Source organism: Sciurus carolinensis, chromosome 3 (genome assembly GCF_902686445.1).
Source record: "Sciurus carolinensis chromosome 3, mSciCar1.2, whole genome shotgun sequence".
Classification (NCBI taxonomy): Eukaryota; Metazoa; Chordata; class Mammalia; order Rodentia; family Sciuridae; genus Sciurus; species Sciurus carolinensis.
This window is the reverse complement of record NC_062215.1, coordinates 56,167,846-56,193,681: the sequence shown is the minus strand read 5'-3', so window position 1 is coordinate 56,193,681 and position 25,836 is coordinate 56,167,846. Positions and strand designations below refer to the sequence as shown.

The following is a 25,836-nucleotide window of genomic DNA, read 5'->3' as shown; positions in this document are numbered from 1 at the left end:
ATGCCAAACTGAACATAACAGCTTTGTTCCTGTTGGGAAGGGAGCCAGGAGAGGTTCTTGAGCAGAAGAGTAGGCTACTCAAAGCTTTACTCCAGGGTGCCTTTTAAAGTCAAGGGGCAGATCCTAGAAACGGGTTTCCCATGTGTCTTCCCCATTCACCCCATTCACCAGGTTTTCAGGTGCGTCCTGCCTGCAGCCAGGTCTACAGCTTCTTCCACTGTGCAGACCCCTCTGCCTCACGGCTTGAGCCACTGCTGGAGCCCAAGTTCCACCTGGTGCCTCCCGTCAGCGTGCCCCGCTACCAGAGGTTCCCACTGGGCGATGGACAGTCTCTTCTACTCAGTAGGTTCTTGGGCCCCCGTGGGTGTGTGAGCTGGAGGCTGGGCCCCAGCTGGGTGGTACTCCAGAGCTGCTTTCCTGGATCAGCCTATCCAGGCTGTCAGCTAATGGGGTGACTTACATGAGCAGGATCTGTGTGCTCTTGGAGGAGAGAGAACAGGAAACAGCGAACTCTTATCTCCAGAGCACCCACTTGTGCCAAGTATCTGCACCTTGGTGTCAGAGACCCCAGCTTTGCCCTCTGATAGGCTCCTGGTCAAGCTCCTGTGACTGGGGACAGAGTTCAGTAGCCTGACTTAAAGGGAAGTCCAGGGATTCATGTATAGTGCTATTCCCAAGGGCCCTGCTTGGACTATGGAAGGGCACAGAGAAGAGTGGGCCATTCTGGTAGGCTTCATGCAAGAGGTGACATGCAGACCTTTGACAAAGGTCTGGCTGGGGAGGTGCATTTGGACAGGTGGAGAAGAGCTGAAGGTGGTAGGAACAACAGGAGCTGGGTAGGTGGGTTTGGGGAAGGGCCAGTGTGGCCTCCAGGGCTCAGAGTGTGAACCAGGCATGGACTCGGGGTGTAGCCAGGGCAGCCTTGGAATGGAAAGTCACAGGCTTGGAAATCAGAGTGTTGGTTCCATGCCACTGTGGAGGAGGTTTAGCCTTAAGCCTGCTTGGAGGTTTGGGCTAGAGATGGTGGGGACAGTGTGCATGTGACTCATTCAAAACTAAAACCCATCATCACCCTCTATTTTGGAGACTTATTTTCCAAAGCTCTGTTTTGTAGGAGCTTTGATAGGTGGGTGGGGCTTTCAAATCTCCCTTCTCCATCCTACAATGTTCCCTCTTTAGTCAGGGGATCCCCCTACTCCCAGGGGCCACCCAAGCTCCAAGACCGGAGTTTACTTCCATTCATTCCAGCTCAGCCACAGTCCTTTGTGGTGCAGGAGAGGAAGTGGATAAAAGCAGACATGGTTAGACATCATCACAATGACCTCCACTTCAATTTCCCTTAGCCTTCCTCTGTAGTTTTATTTATTGGGGTTGAGGGAGAAGGTTGGGACCCTCACTAATGCCTGCATAATTCACAACTTAAGAGGAGATGGAACACAACAGTGGACCATGGAAAAGGAGTCCTATCTGGCTCTCTCTCTCTCCCCGTGTGTGTGTGTGTGTGTGTGTGTGTGTGTGTGTGTGTGTGTGTGTGTGTTGGGGGGTGCAGGTTGACTGATGAACTAGGGCTGGTTCCTCTGTGTGTCCAGCCTCCTGCCCATCACAGGGCCGGCACCTAGTGGGCAACTCTGTTGGAGACCCACTACTTGCCCTGACCTTGAAATTCCCCCTCCAGCTGATGCCCTGCACACCCACAGCCCCTTATTCCTGGAGGGCAGCTCCCAGGGCAGCCCACCACTTCTGGACGCCCCTGCCTCACCCCCTCAGGCCCCGAGGTCCCAGCGCCCAGGACGAAGGATGAGTGAGGGCAGCTCCCACAGTGACAGCTCAGAATCCTCGGATGGCCTGGCACCTGTGGGTGCCTCCCGCAGTGAGTGAGGTCCTTTTGGGGCCCTGTCTGCATTTGAGGGAGAGGGACCTTCCTCTGGGTGGTTGCTGGTCCCCAGCCAGGATGCTGAGGGTGGGCCCTAGGGTAGGGAGGAGGGGTCAAGGAAATCCTGGGTGGGGTTCCTGCCTTTTGAGAACTGTTGGACTGTTGGTGGAGATTTAATGTCAGTCTGAATAATGATCTCAAAGAGAACTTTGACCTCTGACCCAAGACAGAACCCTGAACTCTGACCATGGCCAAAACTGAGCTCTGATCTTGAATAGAGCTTTGACTTCTAACCCTGATCCAGGACTGAATTTTGGCCTTAAAAGGACCTCGACCTCTGACTCTGGACAGAACTCTGATCTCTGATCAATCCCTGACCTCTCCTGACATAGAATCAGTCCTGACCTCACTCAGAGCCCATTGGAAATCACTGCTGAGCAGCACCCTGGGGTGTGACTGAGTGTCTTTATGGGTCTGGTCCTCCTTCCTGGGACCAGTTTGGAGTAGACATCTTGGAGTAGATTGGGCAGGCCAAGGGGTTGGCATCTGAGAAAGTGGGAAGCAGAGCAGCCCACTGCCCTGAGCTCATTAGTGCTCTGGCCCCAAACTTGAGCACCAAGTGGCATATCCACCACTGAGCCTATATAGATGAAACCCCATGTGGTCCCTGGCCACTCTGTCCTCACCTCCCTCTTCGATCTGCAGTCACGGCTAAGTGGTGGGGTGCCAAGAGGATCGACTATGCCCTGTACTGCCCTGATGTCCTCACCGCCTTCCCCACTGTGGCCCTGCCCCACCTCTTCCATGCCAGCTACTGGGAGTCCACTGACGTGGTCGCCTTCATCCTGAGACAGGTACTGCTGCTCCCTTGCTGTGTCCCTCCCACAGCCTCCAGAGGTTCACCCTTCTCTTACAGGCTGTGTGGAGAACTTGGTCTCTATGGTGGGAAGGTACAGGGGCACTTAATCAAGGGGGTGGTGACATGGTTAGAGAATGTGTTTCATAAAGAACATTGGCTTCTGTGTGGCTAACAGAATGGAATTTTCTGGAAAGTTAAGTAGAAACTACATAGGAGAACACATCAAGGTGTTAACTTGGAGACTGCAGCAATATACTGCTGCTTCCTTCTGTGTCTTTAAAATAGCAGGTGCAGCAGAAAGACCAGTGACTATGGGAGGACCTGATGGGGAAGGAGGATGGGGAGCAGGTGGGGTCATTTTGGATGGCCATCTTGGATGGTCAAGGTTGGGGTGCATTTAACCTGGGTACAATAAGAAGCTGCAGCAGTGTTGTGAGCAAGGAAGAGCCATCAACAGATTTGTATTTTGATAAGGAAACTTGGGGGCTGCTGTTGGACAAGAGAGGAAGCATGAGTTCCCTAGGGAGGCAAGTTTAGAAAGACTTAGAGTTGACAGCTTGGACTAAGGTATGGAGCCCAACTTAGAGGTGTACTAAGTACTAAGACACTGTGGTGGAAGTGTTGAGGAGCCTCCATATTTGAGTTCTGGTGACAGCATTCACTGAGTCTGGGCTGTGAGGGACAGAGGGGAAGCCTGGTGATCCTACTTTCTCCTGGTGTGATATTGTTATGACAGAGCGAGGCAGAAATCAGGATGGAGGTAGAAAGGATTGTCAGGGCTGCCATTTTCTGGGGTTGGGGCAGAGCAGAGCTGGGCTAGGTGGGGAAGCCAAGGCTGAGTTTCTGGCCATGTGATGTGTCACAGGCCTGTTAGGTGTTAAGAAGGAAGGTGAGTAGATGAACCTGGAGTGTCAGGGAGACAGCAGGATTGAGATGAAAATGTGTCAGAGCTTGGAAGGCATTGAAAACTGGCGATGGGTCCCAAGGATGTCACCATGGAAACACGTTCAGATAATGAGTCCTGGAACTCCTTGGGGGAGACCAGGAGGAACCACCCAAGGAGATGGAAGAGGATATGCCTGGAGGTTAGAGGAGAGCCCAGAGTGTATAGACAGGAGTGAACATTGAGTTGGGCAGGACAGGAATTGCTGGGGCCTTGGCAAGAGTGGCTTCAATGGAACACTGGGGACAGAAGCCTGTTGGAGTGGGCAGAGGAGAGGAGGCAGGCGAGGATGTGGAGATGGAGTCTAGGATCAGTCTTTTGTGGAACGTTGTATGGGAGAACAGGGATGTGAAAGAAATTGGGGAGGCATAAGTGGTTCTAGGGAGAGTATTTTTTTATTTAAGATGAGCAATATTACAGAACATTTGAATGCTAAAGGGAACAACCTAGCAGGGTGTCTGATCAATGATGCAGGATTGAGAGGGGAGCGTTGCTGGAGTAATGGCCTTGGGAAGGGGAGAACTAGAATCAGAGCTCCAAATGGTCTTGTCTAAGGGTCACCTTACAGGAGGGAGGGCAGAGCATGGCACAGATTTAGGTAGTCACTAGGTTTAGGCATGAAGGACAGCGACTGCTCCCCAAACAGAGCCATCTGAGAGACAGTGCTCTGCCTCAGCTATCAGGTCATGTGGGCAAGGAGAAAGGTCCTTGGGCCCCTAGCCTCCTGAAGGTCCTGTGCTGGGCAGTGGGAGGATACGGGGAGGACCTGGCTGGCCACGAGTTGGTGGGCCCTGAATCCTTGGCTGTTGGTCAGGTGATGCGCTACGAGAATGTAAGCGTGAAGGAGAGTGCTGGCTTAGACCCTGCTGCACTGAGTCCCGCCAGCCCCCGTGAGAAGTGGCTTCGCAAGCGGACCCAGGTCAAGCTGCGGGTACGTGCCTGCTGGGGTCACATGCCATTTGGGACTATGGCTTTGGGGTGGTGGGGCTACCCTGAGCTTGGGGCATTCATGTAATATAAGAGCTCAGTGCCCACACAGGCTGAGATTCATGCAGCAGAGAGGGTGGATGAGCTGGTTCCCTATGGCCTGGCTCCATAGGAGCCCTATGGTGGGGTTGGGGGCACTGGGGATGGTGTGGAGATGCCAGTTGTAGGGGAACTGTTATATGCCAGGTTTCTGTAGATGTGGTCTGGAATCAGAAAGTGTCCTGCACAGTCAGAGGACTTGCCATGGAATAAGGCCTGGTGTGATATTGTTATGACAGAGGGAGGCAGAAATCAGGATGGAGGTAGAGAGGATTGTCAGGGCAGGTCTGTGTTAGTTTTCTGTTGTTGTGACAAAATGCCTGAGAATAACAACTTAAAGGAGGAAAATATTTTGGTTCATGGTTTCAGAGATTTCAGTCCCTGGTCAGCTGGCTTCATTCCTTTTAGGCCTGTGGTGAGGCAAAAACATCATGGTGGAAGGTTGTGGTGGAGGAAAGCTGCTCAGCTCATGTCACCGAGGGTAGAGGGAAGGAAGGAGCTAGGGACAAGATATACCCTTCCAAAATGTTCCTAGTGACCTATGCCCTCCAACTGGGCCCCACTTCCTACTAGCCCATTCATCTGTGAACAAAGGGATTAATACCTCACTGTCCAATCTCTTTCCAAAAGTCCCATTCAGAGCATTGCTGCACTAGGGACCAAGGCTTGAACATGTGGGCCTTTGGGGGTCATTCCAGATCCAAACCATGACAAAGTCAAACAGGGCTTATCTGAAGAGTCTCCTTTGTAGGATGTTGAAGGATAAGCAGCAGTTTAGGATGCATATGTGCATATGTATAATGAACAAATACATTCATTTATTCTCTCAGCATATTATCATCAGTGCCTGCCCTGTCTCAGTCCCTGTGCTAGGACTATGTGTATCTGAGACTGTAAACAGACATAGCCATTGCTATGATGGGCAGCAAGTCTGGTGGGAAGACCAGACATGGATAGAGGATGATCAATGATGTATGAATCAACTCTTTTTTTGTAAACATTTGAGATATAATTCACATATCATGTAATCTTCCCACTTAAAGCATACAATTCAATGGATTTTAGTACATTCACAGGTGTGAATTTTAGAACATCTTTATCACCTCAATAAAGAAACCCATACCCTTTAGTTATCTTTCTTTATTCCTAACCTTTCCTTTATTCCTAAGCAATCAGAAATCTTTCTGTCTTTATAGATTTGCCTATTCTGGACATTTCATTTAAATAAAGTCATATAATTTCTGATGCTTTGTGTCTAGCTTCTTTCACCTAGCATGATTCTTTCAAGTTTCATCTATTTTGGGACACGTATCAGAACTTCATTCCTTTTAATTACTGAATAATATTCCATTGTGTGGATATTTTGTTCATCCATTCATCAGTTGATGGTCATTTGTTTCTATCTTGGCTATTATGGATAATGCTGCTATAAATATTCGTGGATACCTTTTTGTGTGGACATATGTTTTCATTTCTCTTGGGCACAGTACTAGAAGTGGAACTGCTAGATCAAATAGTTAACTCTGTGCTTAATCATTTGAGGAATAGCCAGACTTATCCATAGCAGTCACTCCATTCTACACTCCCACCAGCAGTGTGCAAAGGTTTTTGATTTTTCCCCATCTCAGCAATACCTGTTGTTGTCTGTCTGTGATTCTGGTCATCCCTGTGTGTGTGGTTTTCATTTGCATTTCTCTGAGGATGGGTGATGTTGAACACATCATGTGCTTATTTCCACGAATTCACCCTTCCCTCTCCAGTGTTCCTGTAAGGGTGCCTGTGTCCCTCAGTGGGTCAGGTGTCTCCAGGGCAGGGCCTACAACTACATCTTCTTAGTTACTGGTGCAGATGAGGTGTCTGCAGACGTTTGTTGAAATGAAAGGCTGTGGGGGTCGAGAGGAGGTAGAGACCGCATCTTTGGGGAGTTGGAAGAGTGCTTCTTTGAGGGGATGAGGTTGAGTCTGGTCCTAGTGAGTGGACTGCAAGATGGGGGCAGAAGGCCAAGCATGGCACAGAGTGGAGAGTCCAGTGTGAGTAAAGGCCTGGAGCCCCCACAGAGTTGGGTCTGGAAGGACCAGAGGGTGAAGGAGCAGGCAGAGGAACAGGGGACTGGAGAGGCTGCTCTGCAAGGCTTGGAATGCAGGCTCAGTCCCAGAGCCTGGCAAGGTGCTCACACATCTATGCCTTATAAAAATGGAGGATCTTTCATGGGACAGTTATTGCATAAGGAGCTCCATTAGGGAGCTCACAGTAGGGTTCAGGTGAGAGGCGATGTGGATGTGGCAGAGATGCCTACATGACCAGTATTATAAAGGTAGGGTCACTAGATCGAGAGATGTGGGTCTCAAAGGCTAACCTGGGAGTGTTGGGAAGTCAGGACCAACTCAGGACTTGGAGCTACAGGATGAACTGAAGGCAGAAGTGAAGAATGGGGATACTGAGATAGTTAAAGATAAAATGATGTGCTATCTGGAATTGCTGGGCTGTGCTTGGCCAGGCCAGGGGGAAGGAGACCAGAATGGCAGGTGGCTGATAAGTGGGGGAATGGCTGCCAGAATCATGTGGCTTTGCTATATTATTCTCTCTTCTCTTGGGTGTTTGAAATTTTCCACTGAAAAAAGATGAATGGCAAATGGCTGTTGGATGTGAGCCTGGATACAGAAGGAAGAGCCAAAGGTGACCGGGCAGTTTCCAGCCTAGGAATTTAGACATGGACGACAGATAGACTGAGAGGACTGGTTGTTACTTCAGGGCCACGAGGAGAGTCAAAAGCAGCAAATGCATTTCTGTGTGAAGTCCAGGGTGTCTTGAAGGCAATATTAAGGGATCGTGGTCTATTTCTCTCATGGGTTTTGTGAGAACCATCTCTGAAACCCTAACAAGTTAATCAGAGACCTGATTCAATAGGTCCACATCCCTCCAGCCATCCTAAGAATGCTTTAAAGATAAAGTGCAAAGTCTGAGCTGTTTTTTTCTGTCCTTCCAGAATGTCACTGCTAATCACCGGGCCAATGATGTGATTGCTGCTGAAGATGGTCCCCAGGTCCTGGTGGGGCGGTTCATGTATGGGCCTCTTGACATGGTAGCTTTGACAGGTGAAAAGGTACTAAGGGCTGGGCACCCCCTCCTCAGCTGGTCTACCTGCACCAGGTGCTTAATGGCTCTACCTGGCAGGAGGGGTGAGGGTTGTCTGTTGTGGGAGCATGGAGCAGGAAGCCACTTGCCCTGTCTAGGCAGATGGTGATGGTGGCAGGGGAATAAGGGATGTGATTGGTTCATGTGAAAAGGAAAAAAAAAAGCCTAGTAGCTGCAGTGGAAAGAGAGAGGGAGGATAGTAAAAGCCAGCCAGGTTCAGGCAGGAACCTATGTCCCAAGTCCTGCTGAATGGCAAAGAGCTTCCCAGCCCAGCCTAGCCTCTCTGCCGAGCCTGTAGCTCCTCAGACTTTAGTAAGTTCCTTGCCTCCCTTTATGGCATGCAGGTGGACATCCTGGTGATGGCAGAGCCATCCTCAGGCCGCTGGGTACATCTGGATACGGAGATCACCAACAATAGTGGCAGAATCACATATAACGTGCCCCGGCCCCGGCGCTTGGGGGTTGGCGTCTATCCTGTGAAGATGGTTGTCAGGTAAGGCTCTAGGAAACACTCTCACAATGGCTTCCCCATTTCTGTAGTCCTTCCAGTCAGTCCTGTCCACAAGATGGGTGCTCAGATTTCTCTTTTGGGCTCCATCTTTGTGTGCATGGAGAGAGGAAAATGGAAGAGGCCACCATCTGTGCCATTAGGAAATGTCACCCAATTGTCTCTGACCCTGGCCCCAGACTGACTCTGATTCCAGGGGCAGGCTGACCTCAGGTTGGTACCTTTCAGGGGCGACCAGACCTGTGCAATGAGCTACCTCACAGTGCTGCCCCGGGGCATGGAGTGCGTGGTGTTCAGCATTGATGGGTCCTTTGCTGCCAGTGTGTCTATCATGGGAAGTGACCCCAAGGTCCGGCCAGGTGCAGTGGATGTTGTCCGGTGAGTGCCACCTCTCACAAGGAAAATACCTCCCCTGGGGCCAGGAGCCAGTGGCTCAGGAGGAACTGCATTTTCCTCCTGATTTTCTCTAGGAAGTCTATGGGTTTCTGGGACTGGGAACTGAAAATCCTGGCGTCTCCTCCAATTGGAATTTACTGAAGGCCTTAGGGCACACTCCTCACTTTTGTAGGCTGTAGCTCATTCATTTGTTCATTCCTTCCTTCCTTCTCTTTTCCTGTGTCTCTCTCTCCCCCCATGCATACCTCCGCTTTTTCCAGGCCAAGTTCTGGGCTGGGTACTGACACAGAGAGAGCTGCTTATTGGATAAAACTAAGTCCAGTGAGGAAAACAAGAAATGGGAATGAGAAATTGTAATATGGGACTCCAAAGGAACAGCATGGCAAGAGAAGACAGATGTGGGGCACTGGAATTCTTGAGGGTTGGAGTGGGTATGCCCTTCTTTCCCCCAGTAACGGTGATGGCTTTGGGGAGAGAAGACAGGGCTAGCTCACTGGCTCTGGAGGGAATGCTGACCTCTGGCTATTCACAAGCTGTGGGAACAGCCTGCTACTCATATGGCTGGATCATTTATTCTCATTAGGATAAGCCCACCTCTAGCCCCCTCCTCAGTCGGAAGGGCAAGGGGAGGCTGTGGTCCTTTCTCTCTGGGGCTCTCCCGTGCTCCCATCTCCTTTACTGTGGCACTCTGGAAGCTGCTTTTTATCAGCCCCACTCACAACTCCCAAGAATCCCTATGGGTGGCACCTGTGCCTATGCAGTCAAATCCTTCCCAGATCTCAGATCCAGCTTCAAAAAAAACTCCCAATCATGGGAGCCAAGGGTAAGGAGTGGGGCTAAACGCTGGAGTCAAGATCCTGGCCTGGTAGACTTGCAAATCTGGCTTAATGGAGGAAGAGAGGAGGGACAGAAGAAGGAGGAAAAAGAGGAAGAGGAGGAGGCAGCGGCAGGGAGGGAGCAGGAAGGATAGGAGTCAAAGGCGGTCTGTCTCTGGCTCCAGGAGACCACCTGAGCAAAGCGGGTAAGCGTGGGGAGATTAATTTTGTTGTGGGCATGCAGAACTTGCAGGCCATCCTGAGATGTCCAGGACTCACGGGGTTTAACTCCGTGTGTGGATTCGGGCCTTCCCCTGGTTCTCCCTAGTGCTCCTCAGAGCAGCACACCTCTGGCTTCTCAGTAGGGCAGCAGCGGGCGGGGCAGACCTCTGGGCCGCGGGTGGCCTGCACTGGGCGGACCTGGACGCTACCATGCCGTCTCGCCAGGCACTGGCAGGACCTGGGCTACATGATTCTTTACATCACGGGGAGGCCGGACATGCAGAAGCAGCGGGTGGTGTCGTGGCTGTCCCAGCACAACTTCCCACAGGGCATGATCTTCTTCTCGGATGGGCTGGTGCACGACCCGCTGCGGCAGAAGGCCATCTTCCTCCGCAACCTTATGCAGGAGGTGAGTGCTGGACCGGGGGTGGGACTTCGCCACATCCACTCGAAGGCGGGGCCTCGAAGGCACACCCGCCTGTGTCAGGGGGAGGGATTAGACCACGACCCTCCTCCTCGGGACTCAGGGCTGCCCATCCAGCGTGGTCTGATGGGCAAGGGGACGCGCAGTTGACAAAGCACGTTTACCTTGGATCACATTGGGTGCTTTTAACAGCTCTGAGAGGTCGGTATTATCTTCACTGACGGATGTTCATCCTTTATCATTTCCTGACTCTAAAGCCTGAAATCTTGTCTGTACATCTGGTTATTCATTCAATACACATTTAAGTGCCTGTTGTATTCCTTAATATGTGCCTGGTGTTGGGGCTGCACAGAGACAAACTGGACGCGGTACTTGCTCTCCAGAGCTGTGGTTTTCAGTGTGGGTCTGGGCCCAGCCCCTGGGAACTCAGAAATGCACATCCTCTAGTTCAGATCTACTGAATCAGAAGTCTTTTCACAAGCTCTCCAGGGGATTCTGATGCACAGAAAAATTTTGAGAATCATAGATTTAGAGCCAGGGTTGATGAATGAAAAATATATGAATTCAAATTTCAGTATGCATAAATAAAGTTTTATTGGAACACAGCCAAGCTCATTTGTTTATATATTGTCTGTGGTTGTTTTTGCCCTGCCACAGAAAAGTCAAGTAATTGCGACAGGGTGCAAAGGCACAAATATTTATTATCTGGCCTTTCACAGAAAAAATTCTGCTAATCCTTGATCTAGAGAAAGACATGTAAATTGACAATTACTGGTGCATGTTTGACAAAAAGGCATATTGGCAAACAGAGGTGAAAGGACTTTCATTCCCCTGGGGAGACCAGAGAACTGCTTCTAGTGGGTGGTGACTTTTGATCTTAGTCTTGAAGCACAAGTATGAGTTGTCAGGTAGACAATGAAACAGCATGTGGTTGACCAAGAGAAACACAGAAGCTTGAAACTGAAGTAAAATGAAGTTTATTTGAGAAAATCATTGCAATGGTAAGAGGAGAGCAATGAGCAAGTGTGCACTATGGGGGTATTGAAAGAGGTGGAGGCAGGGGAGTTCCTAAAGGCAGTTTTGACCACAGGGATTAGTAACGAGGGTGCTGTCCGTCCGAGGTTGAATAGTCAGTTGCTGAGCAAATGTCCTTAAAGGAGTAATTTTTGTGTAAGAGTGCTGTGGCCTTTTGTGTAAGGTTGTGTTTCTAGCAGTCTTTTGTGATAGTTACTATCAGGCAATCATGAGTATGAATCCTTCCTTCACAACCATTTGACTTTATTTAGTTAGTTAGGGTTGACATCAGTGATTCCATTTTGTTCATTTTTTTCTAGATTTTTAAAAAATTGTTCTTTTTAGGTATACATGACAGTAGAGTCTATTTTGACATATCATACATATATGGAGTATAACTTATTCTAATTAGGATCCCACATTTTGATAACTTTTATAGTGTGAAAATGCACAGAGGCAGGAAGGAGGCTGGGACATTTTCAGAGCTGCAGGCATACAGCATGGGGGTATGTGCAGGTATAGTCAGACCCAGGACAAGGGGAAGCTGTTGCTCAAACATCAATGGGGGACCAAGCTTGGTAGACCTTAAGAAAAAGCTTGGAAATCAGGCCAAGGTCATGGACTCTGATGAACGAAATGGGCAGCTATGGAAGAGTTTGCAGTAGGGGCATGGCAGTGTCTAATTTGTATTGTAGAAAGATCCCCCTGGTGGTTGTGTGGAGAACAGACTGGCAGGAGAAAGGAGACGTAGGGAGAACAGTTATGAGGCTGTTGCCCAAGCAGGAGGTAGGAAGAGCTGAACCCAGGTGGTGATCATGGGATGGAGAGAAAAGCATGTGCAGGCACAAGAATCAGGAGGTAGAGTCTTTAGGACTTGGTGATGGTTGAATATTGAGGGCAAGGTGCTCTTAGATGTCCTGTTGGGTGACCAGGAGAGATGCAGGCACTACTTAGCTGACCTCCATGAGGCAGAGTTTGTGTCTGTGCTGCTCACCAGTATATCTTCAGGATTTGGGGCAATGAAGATGCATAGGAGGCATTGGATACAATGAATACATGAATAAATGAGTGAATGAAATGAGAGGGCACACAGGAGGAGGACCAGCGCTGGAGGACGATGAGCTTAGTGTGGTTATGTGGAGGCTGTTATGGCCACAGGACACGAGCCATATCAGTACCAATGTGTGACTCAGGGCAGAAGTTTGGGCTGCAAGGTGGAGACTGGAGCCATAAGTGGGAGACAGGTCAGCAAAGTCACCAGAGGGGAGGTGTCTCCTGGGGAAAGGTAGGGACCAGAAGAGGCTGTGCTGGGTCTCTGAGAGCATGGCAGGCAATCAGTCAAGAAACCTGGAGAGTTAGATGGGGAGGAGGGCCAGGAGAGAAAGGTTCCAGGTAGCTGAAAAGGGACGGTTTTGAGCAGACACTGCCCTTCTTGTGAAGAGCTGTGGGACCGTGAAAACCGTCCACTTGAGGAATACCAGCTGCTGGATAACCTCAGCAATAAAGGGATACTTCTGAGGGCCAAGTGAGCAAAAACAGTAGGGTGAGGAGCAGAGAAGGGGGCTCCCAGTTTGAAGGGGTCATGAGGGTGGGAGGCAGTCCCCTTCATTGGAGCATTGAGGTCCCAGGAGTGAGCTCAGGTGTGTGAGAAGGTGGAAAGGCAGGGACGAAAGGGCTGCACCTTCCTTTGAGCTAGGCCAGCTGGGAGTAAACCAACCAATGAGGTGAGGGGCAGTGAGCTAAGGAAATCCCCTCTTTGGCTTAGTCACCTGGAGGACTGGCAGGGACAAAAAGAATAAGCTGTGTGGTTCTGTGAGTTTCTCTAGCATCTCTTAACAGTCGACATTTAGAGATGGAGAAGGTGGATGGTAGGAAAATTCCATGTCTGAGATTTGGCTGGGTGAATGGGGGAGAAGGACGAAGGGGCAAGAGAGTGGGAGGTGGAGGCCAGAAGACTTGCCCAGACAGGATGGGGCAGGGATGAAGCAGGAGGGCTGGTGCAGAAAATGCAGGTGTGGGTGAGGTTCAAGAGCAGCTGGGGTGGGGGTTGTGAGAGATGCAGAAGGCAAAAAGCCGAAGGTGGCCAGGGTGGTGATACAGGAGTTCTGAGCTCAGAGGGGTGTGCTTCTGTGTGGAAGTGGTGGGCAGTGCTGTTAAGAAGCAGAGATGGTAGGTGGCTGGCTATTCATGTGGACAATGTCACTCCAGTGATGGTGGGGCTTAGGAGGAAGGAACACTATGATCCAAGACCAGTCTCCAGTGAACTGGGGAGGAAAGAAAGTGAGATTGATGGGGATCCACACAGTGGGGGGCAGCTGCATGGTGAGCTCCTCAATGGAGGAGGTATCTCATCTGGTGGTGTGGGATGAGAGGGGAGGGTGGTGATCTGAAAGTGTTCCTGGAGCAAGAAGGACCTTAACTGGATTAGGGCTTCTGGGGAAGGCATCAGACCAACCAGCAAGAGACAGTGGGCACCATGGGGAGCCCAGAGCTGGCCTCTAGTCCTGGCCCTGTGATGCATAAACCAGGAATTGAATTTCTTATCCATAAAGGAACACTTGGCCACACTGTTATATAACCTGTGTATAGTGCTGCCTGAGGTTAGGTCAGTAATAGTGTGGTTGTGACCAGACAGAGCCTTGGATCAGGCCTGGGGTGGGTGGGGTAGGGGCAGGGAGGAGCAGTCACTCTGGAGGTTGGTTTCCTATCACTCAGACCTATGGCTTGGAGTCTGAGGGCAGTTTTAGAGTCCCCAATCAGGGACTCCCTGGCGTTGGTCTGGGAAGCCTTTCTATGAAGGCGGTTAGGGCTTCACCTCCCTCCATGTGTTTCAGTGTTTCATCAAAATCAGTGCTGCCTATGGCTCCACGAAGGACATCTCCGTCTACAGCGTGCTGGGCCTGCCAGCCTCCCAGATCTTCATTGTGGGTCGGCCCACCAAGAAGTACCAAACCCAGTGCCAGGTGGGTGGAGGCCAGGCTGGGGGCTGGGGGGCTGGGGGCAGGATCGGAGGGGGAGCAGGGAGTTCAGTTGTTTGTTCAACCACTCATTTTCTCATTCCTTCATTTGCTCACTGGCTCATTCAGTCATTCATTCAACAAACATCACTGGCACCTGCCTTAGACCAGGCCAAGTGATGGACACAGGGGAGATTCCCAGCATATCACCTGGGGAGTTTGTTTACATGCAGCTTCTGATTGAGTAGACTTGGACTGGGACCTGAGATTCTGCCTAAGGAGGGCCCACGTGATGCCGCTGCTGCTGGTCCATGGAATACACATGAGATTCTGAGGATAGAGTGGGAAGGACTGGCAAGAAGGGCAGGTGCAAGGGCCAGAAAAATGACAAAGTTACATGGGGTAGAGCTAGATAATGAGAGGCACTTTCATTTTGAGATTTTAGTGAAGGTGACAATCAGATGTAATGTCATCCAGTCTGGTGGGGATGGGAAAAATCTGCAGACGATGACAAGTATAGTGTGACAATTGCCATGAGGTATGACAGGGAACACAGGATTCTGGGGAGGAGCAGCTACCGAGACTCCAGGGCAAGGTTGACTTTTGGAAGTCTGAAGAAATTGTCCAGGAAAGGCTGGAGGTTGCAAGTAGCATTCACTTGTGGTGGAGGCAGCAGCAAAAACCAAGGTCAGGAGGTGACAGAATATGTCTATTTTGGGAACTGTCAGTGACTCAGCTTGGTCTAGGCAGGGAGGGGACTGAGAGGCCTGGAGCAGTACATGCATCCAAGATGGCCTGGGTGCCTTGCTCAGTTTGGACTCTGTCTCTAAGTCATCAGAGTGAGGGATGGGGAATGGCATGATCAGGTTTGTGATCCAGAAAGAATTCTCAGGCTGCATGTGTATGGTGGGTTAGAGGAAAGGAGGGGAGCCTCAGGGAGTTGGAGAGACATGTGAGGAGTCTGAGAGGAATTTCCAAGGTAGGGGGTGGACTGGATTTGGTAATGAATGGATCAGATGTACAGAATGAAAGAAATGGCAAGTCAGGTATGGCGCCCTGGTTTCCAGCTGGGTGACCCGGTAGAAGGTGCCATCAATGAGATTGAGAAGCAAGAGGAAGCAGTAGCAGGTTGAAGGGAAGGAGATGATCCCTTTGGGGCATGTCAAGTATGAGGGGACTATGGGACTTCAGGGCAGGGAGCTCCAGAACCAGGCTCCCCGATTTCTAATTTGCACATGTATCACCTGGGGATCTTGTTTACAAGCAAATTCGGATTCAGTAGACCTGGATTCAGTAGACCTGGAATGGGACCTGATATTTTACCTAACAAGGTGATGCTGATATTGCTAGTCCATGGATCATCCTTTGAATTAGTAGGATTCTGAGGACACAATGGGAAGGACTGGCAATAGGGCAGCTGTGAGGGACAGAAAAATGATAAAGTTACATGGGGTACAGCTAGATAATGAGAGGGACTTTCATTTTGAGATTTTAGTGAGGATAACAAGGAGCGGGTGCTTCAGATTCTTCAAGAATTCAGAGGAGGAAATGGGGGTGTAGGTGTAGCTCAGTGGTAGGGCGCTTGCCTTGCATGCTCAGGGTCCTGGGTTCAATCCCCAGGACGGAGGAGGGTGGGTAGTTGAAAGACTTCAGATAGGGACCCTGGAATATTGGTAATGAGTTTTCCGCTTCCACTTTCCCGGGGTCCACTCCGAGGCTGGAGACTCCCTAGTTCCAGGGGGATGGTGATGTTGGGGGACAGGATCAGAAACAGGAATCTGCTCTCCTCACTGGCCTGACGCCTGTTCTTCACAGTTCCTCAGTGAAGGCTATGCTGCACACCTGGCCGCGCTGGAAGCCAGTCACCGCTCTCGTCCCAAGAAGAACAACTCGCGCATGATCCTGCGCAAGGGCAGCTTTGGGCTGCACGCACAGCCGGAGTTCCTGCGCAAGCGCAACCACCTGCGCAGGACCATGTCCGTGCAGCAGCCTGACCCTCCAGCCGCCAACCCCAAGCCCGAGCGGGCCCAGAGCCAGCCCGAGTCCGACAAGGACCACGAGCGGCCGCTGCCCGCGCTCAGCTGGGGGCGTGGGCCCCCCAAGTTCGAATCGGTGCCCTGAGGGGCGGGCGGTACTCAGAACAGGGGGGCCCAACCAGGCTGCCTGCAGGGACGGGAGGGGCTTCTTCTCCCCGACACAGGCGTTTTCCTGCTTTTCCCTCCCGTGTCTGTCCAGCAGTGTCCGACCAGAGCGGGGAGGGACCCTGCCTCGCGTTGGGGGGCTCCCTGGGCTGCGACAGGGTGAAATTGGGGATCTCCGTGCAGCCGCTGCTGCCACCCCAAGCCGGTGACGGCAAGCCCGAGTCGAGGTTGGTGTTTGTGTAATCCTGGGGCCAGGCCTGCCCGAGCACAGTGTTTGGGCAAGGTTGACCATCTTTCTGAGTCCGAGGCTCCCTAGCCATGCAAGGCAGGCTCTAACGGGAGAAGCCTCCAGCCCCAGGACCAACTGCAGCTGGCAGGTACAGCTTCTTGGTTGTCTTGTGGAGGAGTGAGTGGCATTTGTGCCCGCCCTCCTTGTGACATCCTGGGTCACCACTTTCGGGTTGACTCACTTTTGGCAACGTGGTCACTTTCTGGGAGTGAGAAGACATCCCTTTGGGCTCATCCTCACTATTTGGTGTCTGTCTACAGCCCTGGGGGCAGGGTCTGGTGCTGACGGTCTGTCCTGCAGCTGTCCTTTGTCCCCCACCTTTTGTCCTCAGTATCCTTACCATTCTCCTGTGGCCCTCTAGGACAAGTGTTCCTCTCCTGGGAGCCTGGCCTCACATCCTCCCCTGTGAGGCTGCAGCCTTGGGCTCTGGCCTACCTGAACTGGCTGTGAGCCCTTGAGCCTGTTGCTTACCTTCTCTGGGCCCTGCCTTCTTTCTGTAATTGGAGTAGTCCCCCCAGTTAGATGGGTAAGAGTTTTTGACTCCTAGGTCGTCCTGCACTTTGTCCCCTGAGGCTTTTCAGAGTGCCCAGTGATCCACCCCTTCAACAGACTGGGAGAGGGTTTCTGGGTGGGATGGGAGGGAGGTGCTCTCTATTCAGCATGTCAGAGGAAGCCCCTACTCTATAGAGAACTGCAGCAGTTGGCCTTGCAATGATGCCCAAATTGGGTGTGCCAGGAACAAAAAGAGCTCCCTCCACCCTCGACAAAGGGTATGGATCTGGCTCTTCTTACCCCCAGCCCTGCTCTGATTTCTCTCTTTTGGTTCCTGGAAGGCAGAGAGCTGAGATCCCAGGTTCTGGGGGTTTGTGAAATCTTGGCTCAAACTGTTGTATTCTCTTCCTTCCCTCTGCCACTCAGCTTGGTTTGAGCCTATAGCCTCCTCCTGAGTAGTCCCCTGAGGGTGACAGGGCTTGGCTTTCCTGGGGCCCTTCTAAGCCTGCCCAGGTCCTCCTGCTGCTGAGCCCCTGGTCTCGGCATAGGCCTCTGCACCTCCCCTGTGCTCTAGCCCAGGTTCACACCTGCCGTGGGGCTTCCCCAGGTTGCCTCTGAACCACCTTGGGCTGCCACTGAGGCCGGTCCCAGCTCTTTCATTCAGGCTGCCCCAGGGCCCAGACATCTGTATACACAGCAGGCACCTGTGTCAGTTCAGTGTCGCTTATGCTCAATGTCTACCTCTTGCAGCTCCCATGCAGCCCACAGCAGCTGCTGGTGGGGGCGGCTGGCACCACCATTGTAAATCGCCTGGCAAACCCTGGGCACCCTGCTGGGACTGGAGGGGTCTGGGCTCCAGCTCCCACCCCAGCTCTCTCCATGAGAAACGTCTTCTTTAGCTTGCCAGCTCCCGCCTGACCCATCTTCCAGCTCTTCTGCCCCACAGTCAGCACTGCATCCCCCATCCAAGCTCAGTGCTGGGGACATGTCTGCCAGGGGAGAGAGGTGGTGAGCTTCCGCTTCCACTCTGGCCCTGCCTCCCACAGATTTCTCACTGCCCATCCCCTTTAACATGTCATCACTCGTTGGCTTTCTCTTGGCACTAGCTCTTATGGCCACCTCAATCCTAATCTTCCCATCCCTTCCCCCAAAGTACCATGATTTAGAGTTGGGCAGACCCAGTGTGATTCTCTCACACTCCATCATCTCCTTTTTGCTCAAGTCACTGAGGTATTACTTTCAAATGATAAAATAATTAGCGTGAGATTCTTTCCCCTGGTCAGATTCCCTCTTCTCTTTCTGAGAACCCCAGGCTAGTGTGTTGGGGTGGGGAGTGCACACATGTGAGCTGGGATCCCCAGGAAATTTGCAGTCAGTGACCAGGGTTCTGTGACTCTGGGGGTCAGAATTGAGACATAGGACCTGGAGGGAGGGCCGCCACCCCTTCCCTTGCTGGAGCCCCTGGATTGGGGCTTTGATGACTCCCACATGAGATGCTGACGGTGTACAGGGAGATATTGTGAACACAACACCCTCAGAGCTGTAGTTGGCATGTGTAATGTGTATTTGCCGTTCTGTTCCGTGAAGAGATGATTTCTGTTTTCAGTACTGCTTTCACGGCAACTGCGTACCCTATATGCACTTTCTATATTAGTGGTTTGTTCGCTCTTGTCTGTCCCGTTCAGTTGGAGACAAAAAGAACCAAGTCCTTTTCCTTGGAGGGGGTGCTGCTGCCTCTCCTTCAGTAGTTCTGTGATCCCAATCCAGCTGTTTTCTAGAGAATTCTTCTAGCTCCTGGTGTCCTGCTCACCAGCAGCTGGAAAACAGATCTTCCCGCCTGACCAAAACTCCTCGTTTCTCACGTGGCATGTTTGTTCTTCCCCATGTGGTGGCTGTCCTGGCTGAGGGCCTGCCTGCCACCTTCCCCTATCCCTTGCCCTGTTGGGGGTTCAGGGTGCATTCTTTGCTATGGCCTGCTCTTTCAACATTATTTTTTTCCCCCTAAAGATCTTGACTCCTCCCTTAAACACCATGGAATATTAAAAAAAAAAAAAAAAGTGGATTCCTTTTGTGCATTTGGATGAACAGCCTTCTTGTCTGGGTGCTGGGCTACAGCAAATGTGTCTGGATCCCTATATTCTTGAAATACTGGGGGTAGCTTTCTGAAAGAGGGGAGGCTGAATCTTAGTGACTTTCAAATTGTACTTGAAAACTTTGGAGCCCAAACCTGTGCCCTGGGAGTGTCCTGCGACAAAACCTGGCATCGATCTTTAATCTTTAAATGAAGGCTGGACCCCACCCAAGGCAGGTGGTTCTAGGTCCAGAGTTGGTGCCGGTTTTGCATCCACACGCCCCACAACCAGCTCAGGTGCAGCCCTGCCCGGGAGGGGCGCCCTGACTGTGAAGGAGCCTCGCAGTTGACCCCGCCTTAAACAACCAACCAATTTTCTGGCCGAATCCCCGGGGGTTTGAGTGCCAAGTGCTCTGGAAACCTATTCTCTTTGGGGGAATTTTCTTAAACATCCAAATTAGGGTTAAGTCCAAGCAGCAAGGCATGGCTGAGTTCTGCTCTCCTTGCTGAGAAACCGATAGGATGGTTGGGAGGAAAATCAGAGTTTGACTCCATCCTCTTTGGAACAGAGGAGAGGCAGGTGACACCAAGGAGGGGCAGGCCAGAGGAGGGCGGTTCACCCACAGGGACCCCCATCCTTGGACCCCCACTGTCCTTTTCTATTTGTTTCTGTCAGTGGTGCCAGCCAGTCTGACCTTGTCTAGGGTCTGACTGTTCCCAAGTGTGCAACTTTCAGTATTGTCTGTGATGGGTGGTTCTGTGGTGGACATGGTTTATTATGTTCCTTACGGCTGCCTTGTATAAAATCCGTTAGAGAAGAAAATGTAAAATACCAGATTTCTAACAAGACAAAAGCAGCATTATGGAGTTAAAAGATTTTTACAATTGGTCTTGATTTTGATGTGAGCTGGTTTTTAACTCTCAAATGTTGTCACTTAAATAAAAACCTTATTTGCCTTTAAAATGTGCTTTGCTATGGACTAACTTGAGAAGGCCTTCCCTTTACTCCTGTTTTCCCTGAGCTGGGACTGAGGGGCAGGCAGCCCAGAGAGATGAGGGGGAAAAACCAGACCCAAACTTATGACCCAGAGCAGAGTCAGGGTGGGCTGTGGGGGGATGTGAAAGGGAACAAATGTCAAATGTGGAAAGAGTCTTTATTATTAAAAAGCGATGCAATCTAGGAAACTTACACAATGTTTTTTGACAAAGAAGATTTCTTAAGTAATTTACAAAGGGCAGAAACTGCTCTTGAAGATAGCTCCTCCCTGCAAGTCCACAGTGCCTCATGCTGAGCTCATCATAAATAGGCCCAGGGTCACAGAACCTGGAATTATCTCCTCTCCCTTCCTCTGGGGTCCTGGTGGGGAGAAGCAGAACCCCAGGTTCTTGTACTCAGGAACCTCTGCATTAGAACACAGGAGGTGAGTCCACACATGGCTCCCCAAGGACCCTGCTCCTGGGTACAAAACTCTCCAGCATCAAAACTCAGTGGCTCAAAACTCTCCAGCATCTTCTGGTGCCTTTGCATTATGATAAAGCTCCCAACTGTGTGGGATTAGTTCCTAAGCACAATAGTCCCTGGGGAGAGGGTAGGAGAAATTCCAAGTTCTCCCCAAGTCACTCAGGCTATGGCAGGTGGTCACTGATGGGCCACATTGTGATGTGGCTGAAGCAGAAGAGCTCTGGGCCCTTGTTAGTCAGGTCCTCGTTAGCAGCAGCTCAGGGTTGCCGATGACGCAGGTGCTTCTTCCAGGAAGCTCATGGTACAGACATCCTGGTTGTGAGGGCTTTCGTGGCCAGACAGGGCTTGTTTCCTGCAAGACAGAGCTCCCTTTGCGCCCCTTGCTGGCTCAAAGGAGCAATAGGGGTACCATAACTTTCCCCCTAAAATGGGGGGCAGCAAGATGGCTCTAGGTACTTGGGCCCCTAGCAGGCTCAGTGATTGGGTGTTAGTGAAGGTAGCAGCTCTGGCTCAGTAGAAGTTTCCTACACTTCCCACTCTGCCACATACATCCTCTCTGTGGGTTTTCCTCAAAAAGACTGATTTCTTTAAGGTGCCTGCAGACAGCCTACATGCTCATGCAGGAGGGGGAGAAAGATCCTGCTGTGGGAGGAGTGTCTTGGGAGTCATTACCTGAAGGATGCTGTCCTCAGTGCCGAATGAGGGAGACGGTCAGGTCACCACTAGGGAGGGAGAAGGGGGAGGGGCTGATGCTTCTGGGTGCTGCAGGCTCTCAAGGGCTCCCCTAGTCTAGACTAGACAAGACCAGAACCTGAAAATGTGGTGGGAATATGGCTGTTCGACACAGTCAGAGCTGGGAGAGTCCTGCCTAAGAGCCCGCTGTGACCATTATACAAAGGAGGAAACTGTCCCAAGTTAGGGAAGATTCGGAACCAAGGCCCTGCTCCCAGAATGGGGTCCTGAACAGACAGACCAGGAATTCCATAGTGGTCATGTCATTTTTTCCCAATTCCATGGTTAGGCAGGGCATAAAGGAGCCATGGGGAAGTCTTGGAAGAAGGGTGGTGCTTCAGGAATTAGGTACCAAATTAGGATCCAAATGATGGACAAAGGTGGGATCCCAAGGCCTTGAGGACATCCAGGTGTATCCTTCACCATTACCCCAACTAGGTCTTTCATCACTGATGTTTCCAATGAGGAGACAAAGGCCCAGAGAGGGGCGGGGATTGCTCAGTGTCATACAGCAGGTCAGAGCCAGAACCATCAGCCTGCCTTCCAAGATGGCCTGGCTAAAGGGGTGCCCTCCCAGACATCACTCTGTAGCATGGACGCCAACTCACCCCTCTTCAGCCACGATGGCTTTGTTCAGCTTTTGGGACAGCTTCTGGAGATGCTGAATTCCTGCCCCCACAGGCTCTAGGTCACTGTCAGACTCGCTGATCACAAGGAAAAGTCACACCAGGGACTAGCTGGAGGCCTGGGGCTTTTCCTTCCCCCCAACCCAGCACAGGGTCCTGGCCTGTGGACCCAGCTAGCCCTGGTGGGCTGGGAACACCTCACCACAGGTCCTCACTCTGGGAAATGGCATCAAAGCCCATGACGTCAAGCTCATAGGCACGTGATTTTGTAGATAAGTGAGCCCTGCTGTTCCCTCTTGGAACCTGAGCTTCCACCCTCAAGATGGCTTTCCCAGGAGGCTTGGGTGAATGGGATCAGTCAGAATTAGGCTTACCATTTTCTTTTACAGATAGGGATTCTGAGGCCCTGAAGAATTTTCTCAGGACCCCACACTAGCTCTGGGGGCAGAGCTGGGTCAGAATACAGATGTGACATATTTCAGGTGCCATGGCTCCAGGTAGCCATGGGAGGTGCTCAGAAGCCCCTGGGACTGTGTTTGCAGGGTCAGGGGAGGGAAATTGGGCCTGTGCTCAGAGGCCACTAGTCCTGGGGAGAGGTACTATTCTACTTGCCTGGGAGAGCAGAGGGGTTCTGTCGATGAATAGGGGCTCTGTAGGGCAGCCTCCCTCCTTAGCCGCCGTAGTGGATGAACACGTGGGTCAACCCGGGCACAGAGGCGGTGTTGCTCCCTCTCCTGGAGGTCTGGGGAAGCCCTAGACAGCCGAGTGTTCTTCTGGGTCAGGCTGGGAGGTGGAGAGCTACTGCCCTTCTGCGCCCCTCTCTTTCTCCTTCTGGCTTTCACCTGTGTTTCCACTAGCCACTTGGTGCCACTTTGGCAGGACTCCTGGATTTTCTGTGACAAGTACATAGAAAGGTTAGCATAGATGGAACCAAGGGTGAGTTATCCCAGGATGTCGGCTGTCCCTCCAACCCCAGAGTTCACAAGCTGTCCCATAAATACCTCCTGTTCTTAGTCTTTAGGATGAGGGATGTGAAGGACTTCACATGAGTCTGCACTTCACTGCAGGAGGGCCACTGTGGCTCACAGAGCCTCCATTTGTCCAAGTCTAAACTCTCTTTCCAGGTAGAAACTGACCCAGAGACTCAAGAAGGTTCAGAGAAGACCAGGTCCAGCTCCCTGGGTACCAGACCATTTGTCTTCTTGCTCTGGTCTCACTCTCTTCTCTCCTCCACATTGGTCTACAGAGATCCTTCTGTGGCAGTTTTCATCATGACACTCCACTGCTCAAAACACTTCTATGGCTTCTTGCTGCCCACAAGATCAAGTCCTAACTCTTGGGCTTTCTACACCAGCAGGGCATCAACTATGAAGGTTCTTTATCTGCTAGATTGTCTTTGCCATTTGCTAGAGAATCGAGCAAGGCACAAGTTAAGTGTGATGAGTTATGTGACCTTGAACAAGATATTTCATTTCATTTCTCTGAGCCATCAGGGTGGTGAAACCATTCATAGGGTTCCTCCAGATAAGGACTAGCATTTGATCCAAGGCCTCTCTACAACAATTCCAGACATAGCTGCCTTCTCCTGACATCTTCAGAATTCCCAATAAGATGATAAGGAGTCCCTGCTCCCTCCCCACCAGGTCCTGCCATTTCCTCCTTGGAGGTCTATTCACACTTGCATGGCTTCTGTACTTTCCATGTGATGCCTCTCCCCATCTCCAGCTCCACGTTTAAAGACCTAACTGTTTGGAAATCCTACAGACACCTCACACCCAACATAATGGTACCTTCCTGCCAACACATGCCCCTGACACCAAATCCTCTCAGATCCACCTTTTGAATAGCTCTTGAAGTTGTCCACTTTTTGATAAGCCAGGCCCCCTCAGGGATGATTCAGCTCCTCTCCCTTTTCCAAGAAGCTAAAAAACAAGTCCTAATATGCTAACTGACAAGCTTTAGGATTGGGGGTGTAGCTCAGCTGTAGAGTGCTTGCCTAGAATGCACCAGGCCCTGGGTTGCATCCTTGGCAAGGTAAAAACAAAACAAAAAACAAACAAAAGAATTTTTCCCTCTCCAGGGTGCTTGTGAGAGTCTGAACATCTGCACAAAAGCCCTCCTTTCTCACTATTTCACCTTGCTCAAGCCATACCCAGACTAAGTTCCTGCCCCTACTCTTCCGCATCTTATTTCCTCAGTTCCAAATCAGGACTCTGGGAAGTTGTCACCAACTAAGCTTGGGTTTAGTGTCCCCCTTACTGTTAGCCATTTGTTTGTAATTTCCTATCACAATAAAAACTCTCATTGTCTTGCACAGTGAGCCTGGATTTCTTTTGTGACAATGTTTCATTTATTTCCCCAACAAATTGCCTGGAACTATTTGGGGTGCTGAGGAAACAGCAATAAACTAATCAAGTCATGGAGTCCATATTCTTGGGGGCTCCCTAAGGGTAGGAACTACTGGCAACAAGTATGCCCTCCACAAATAGATGATTAATATTGTCACCATTACCTGGGACATGGCGCCCAAGGCAGTCTTAGCTGAGCGAGCTGCAGCTTGTACACCCTGCTTCTCGGGGTCTGGGGTTTCCAGGCGTTTCCAGGAGGGGCCTGATCTGAGGTTAAGGCTGACTGCTCTCAGGGGCAGCCGTCTTTGGAAACTTCTGCACAGGGAACCCAAGGGTCCGGTCGATGTCTCTGATTGGCCGGCCGCTGATCGTATCACCTCCTCCTCCATCTGCTCCTCCTCCAGGAGAGATCGTCGGCGCACAGAAGCTCCCATGTTCTGCCACTGAGAGGCCATCTGCCTGGTCCAGTCTCCTCTGCCCGCCACACCCTGTGAGGGTCAAAAGCGGGTCATCACGTCATTCCCCAACTCAATTCCCAGGCTTCACAGAGAAGGGATGGGATGGAGGTCCGTGGGATGTGGCACTCGGACAACTATGGGTGCTAGAAGGCGACTGCTTTCTGGAAGAATGGTGACGGTCAGCAGCATTCCTGCTGTCCCATACTTTGTGTTTCCCAAACAGCGGTCTTCATCCCAACCTCCTTTCCAGAGTATCAGGCGGGAAGGGAGGCGAAGTCTCACCAAACCTAGCACTTGGTCCAGGACACGACCAACGGCTCGTTCACAAATTAGCCTAGACCAAACCGACTCCCGCCCAGACCCCCAGCCACCCAATAGACACCAGATTTCTATCGGACGTTTGCAATAGCCGGACACCCCACATGCCGTGCCTGTCCTAACCAGACTCCCCGCCCCAAGCTGCCCCTCGAAGTCCCGCTCTCCTTTGAACAGAAGCCTCTCCACCTCACCTCCCGCGCTCACCCTACTGCGTCCGATCCGGGACCACAAGCTCCGCACAGCGGCTTGTAGCTGATCCTAGCCGATTTGAAACTCCGCGCGGCTCCGCCCCCGACGCCGCACCGGGGATCCGATTGGCCCCTTTCTCTCGCGGCTGTAAATCCTGCTCTGGGATTGGCCTGGTTGCCCCCATTCTTCTCTCCGGACCCCCGCCCGACAGCCTGCAGGAGCTCCAGCACGCTTGGCGGGTGGAATCTGCTACCCCTGACCCACCCAGCCCCCGCGCCACCTCCCGGAGCTGGGCCTGCCGCGCCCAGTCCGATCGCAAGCTCTGGCTCCCCGCCTTGAGCCGGCACAGGATTCTGGCTGATCTGCCAGATCGCGGGGGGAGGCAGGGGTCCTGAGCACCCACAAGACCCAGTAGCAGGTGTCTTCCGGCTCCAGGCCCCTCAACTGGCAGCAGCCGTGGTCTCCCAGAGACCTGGCTTTTCTTTCTCGCTCAGTGTTTTTGTCAGAAAGAGCTGTGGATGCCGTTTTTTTTGTTACT

General features: G+C 51.6%; 2 protein-coding genes across 6 annotated transcripts in view; one reads left to right on the top strand and one right to left on the bottom strand.

The window, feature by feature from the left end:
• Positions 1–20,129, top strand: part of Pitpnm3 (PITPNM family member 3) — an 88,462-nt gene extending 68,333 nt beyond the window's left edge. For 2 of the 3 annotated variants that reach the window (XM_047545169.1, XM_047545168.1), the window contains 10 exons: positions 172–342; positions 1,676–1,870; positions 2,579–2,727; positions 4,490–4,606; positions 7,688–7,804; positions 8,181–8,329; positions 8,573–8,722; positions 10,003–10,186; positions 14,050–14,178; positions 15,988–20,129. In XM_047545169.1, coding sequence (XP_047401125.1) covers positions 172–342; positions 1,676–1,870; positions 2,579–2,727; positions 4,490–4,606; positions 7,688–7,804; positions 8,181–8,329; positions 8,573–8,722; positions 10,003–10,186; positions 14,050–14,178; positions 15,988–16,293 — 1,667 coding nt within the window. In that variant the 3' untranslated portion in view covers positions 16,294–20,129. Of the gene's footprint in view, positions 1–171; positions 343–1,675; positions 1,871–2,578; positions 2,728–4,489; positions 4,607–7,687; positions 7,805–8,180; positions 8,330–8,572; positions 8,723–9,920; positions 10,187–14,049; positions 14,179–15,987 lie in introns of all 3 variants that reach the window. The other variant, XM_047545170.1, reaches the window with a different exon arrangement.
• Positions 20,130–20,307: 178 nt separating this feature from the next.
• Pimreg (PICALM interacting mitotic regulator) lies at positions 20,308–25,362 on the bottom strand. Of its 3 annotated transcripts, XM_047546049.1 has the most exons (6): positions 25,301–25,356; positions 24,498–24,821; positions 22,598–22,878; positions 21,968–22,063; positions 21,300–21,349; positions 20,308–20,979 (listed from the first exon to the last, which is right to left on the bottom strand). In XM_047546049.1, exons 2-5 carry the CDS (start codon positions 24,786–24,788, stop codon positions 21,316–21,318), a joined length of 702 nt encoding a protein of 233 aa, XP_047402005.1. In that variant the 5' UTR covers positions 24,789–24,821; positions 25,301–25,356; the 3' UTR covers positions 20,308–20,979; positions 21,300–21,315. The 3 variants fall into 3 exon arrangements, with proteins under 3 accessions (XP_047402005.1, XP_047402004.1, XP_047402003.1); XM_047546048.1 differs by lacking the exon at positions 21,300–21,349 and having other exon boundaries at positions 25,314–25,362; XM_047546047.1 differs by lacking the exon at positions 21,300–21,349.
• Between the last annotated feature and the right edge of the window lie 474 nt (positions 25,363–25,836).

Bases quoted from the DNA above. Each gene is read 5' to 3' on its own strand.
- Pimreg (XM_047546048.1), bottom strand. From the start codon at position 24,788: ATGGCCTCTCAGTGGCAGAACATGGGAGCTTCTGTGCGCCGACGATCT. The intron at 22,064-22,597 runs GCAAGTAGAATA...CCTTGTGATCAG, and splicing joins GAACCCCTCTGCTCTCCCAG to CGAGTCTGACAGTGACCTAG. The intron at 20,980-21,967 runs GTGAGTTGGCGT...TCTGTCTTGCAG, and splicing joins GCCATCGTGGCTGAAGAGGG to GAAACAAGCCCTGTCTGGCC.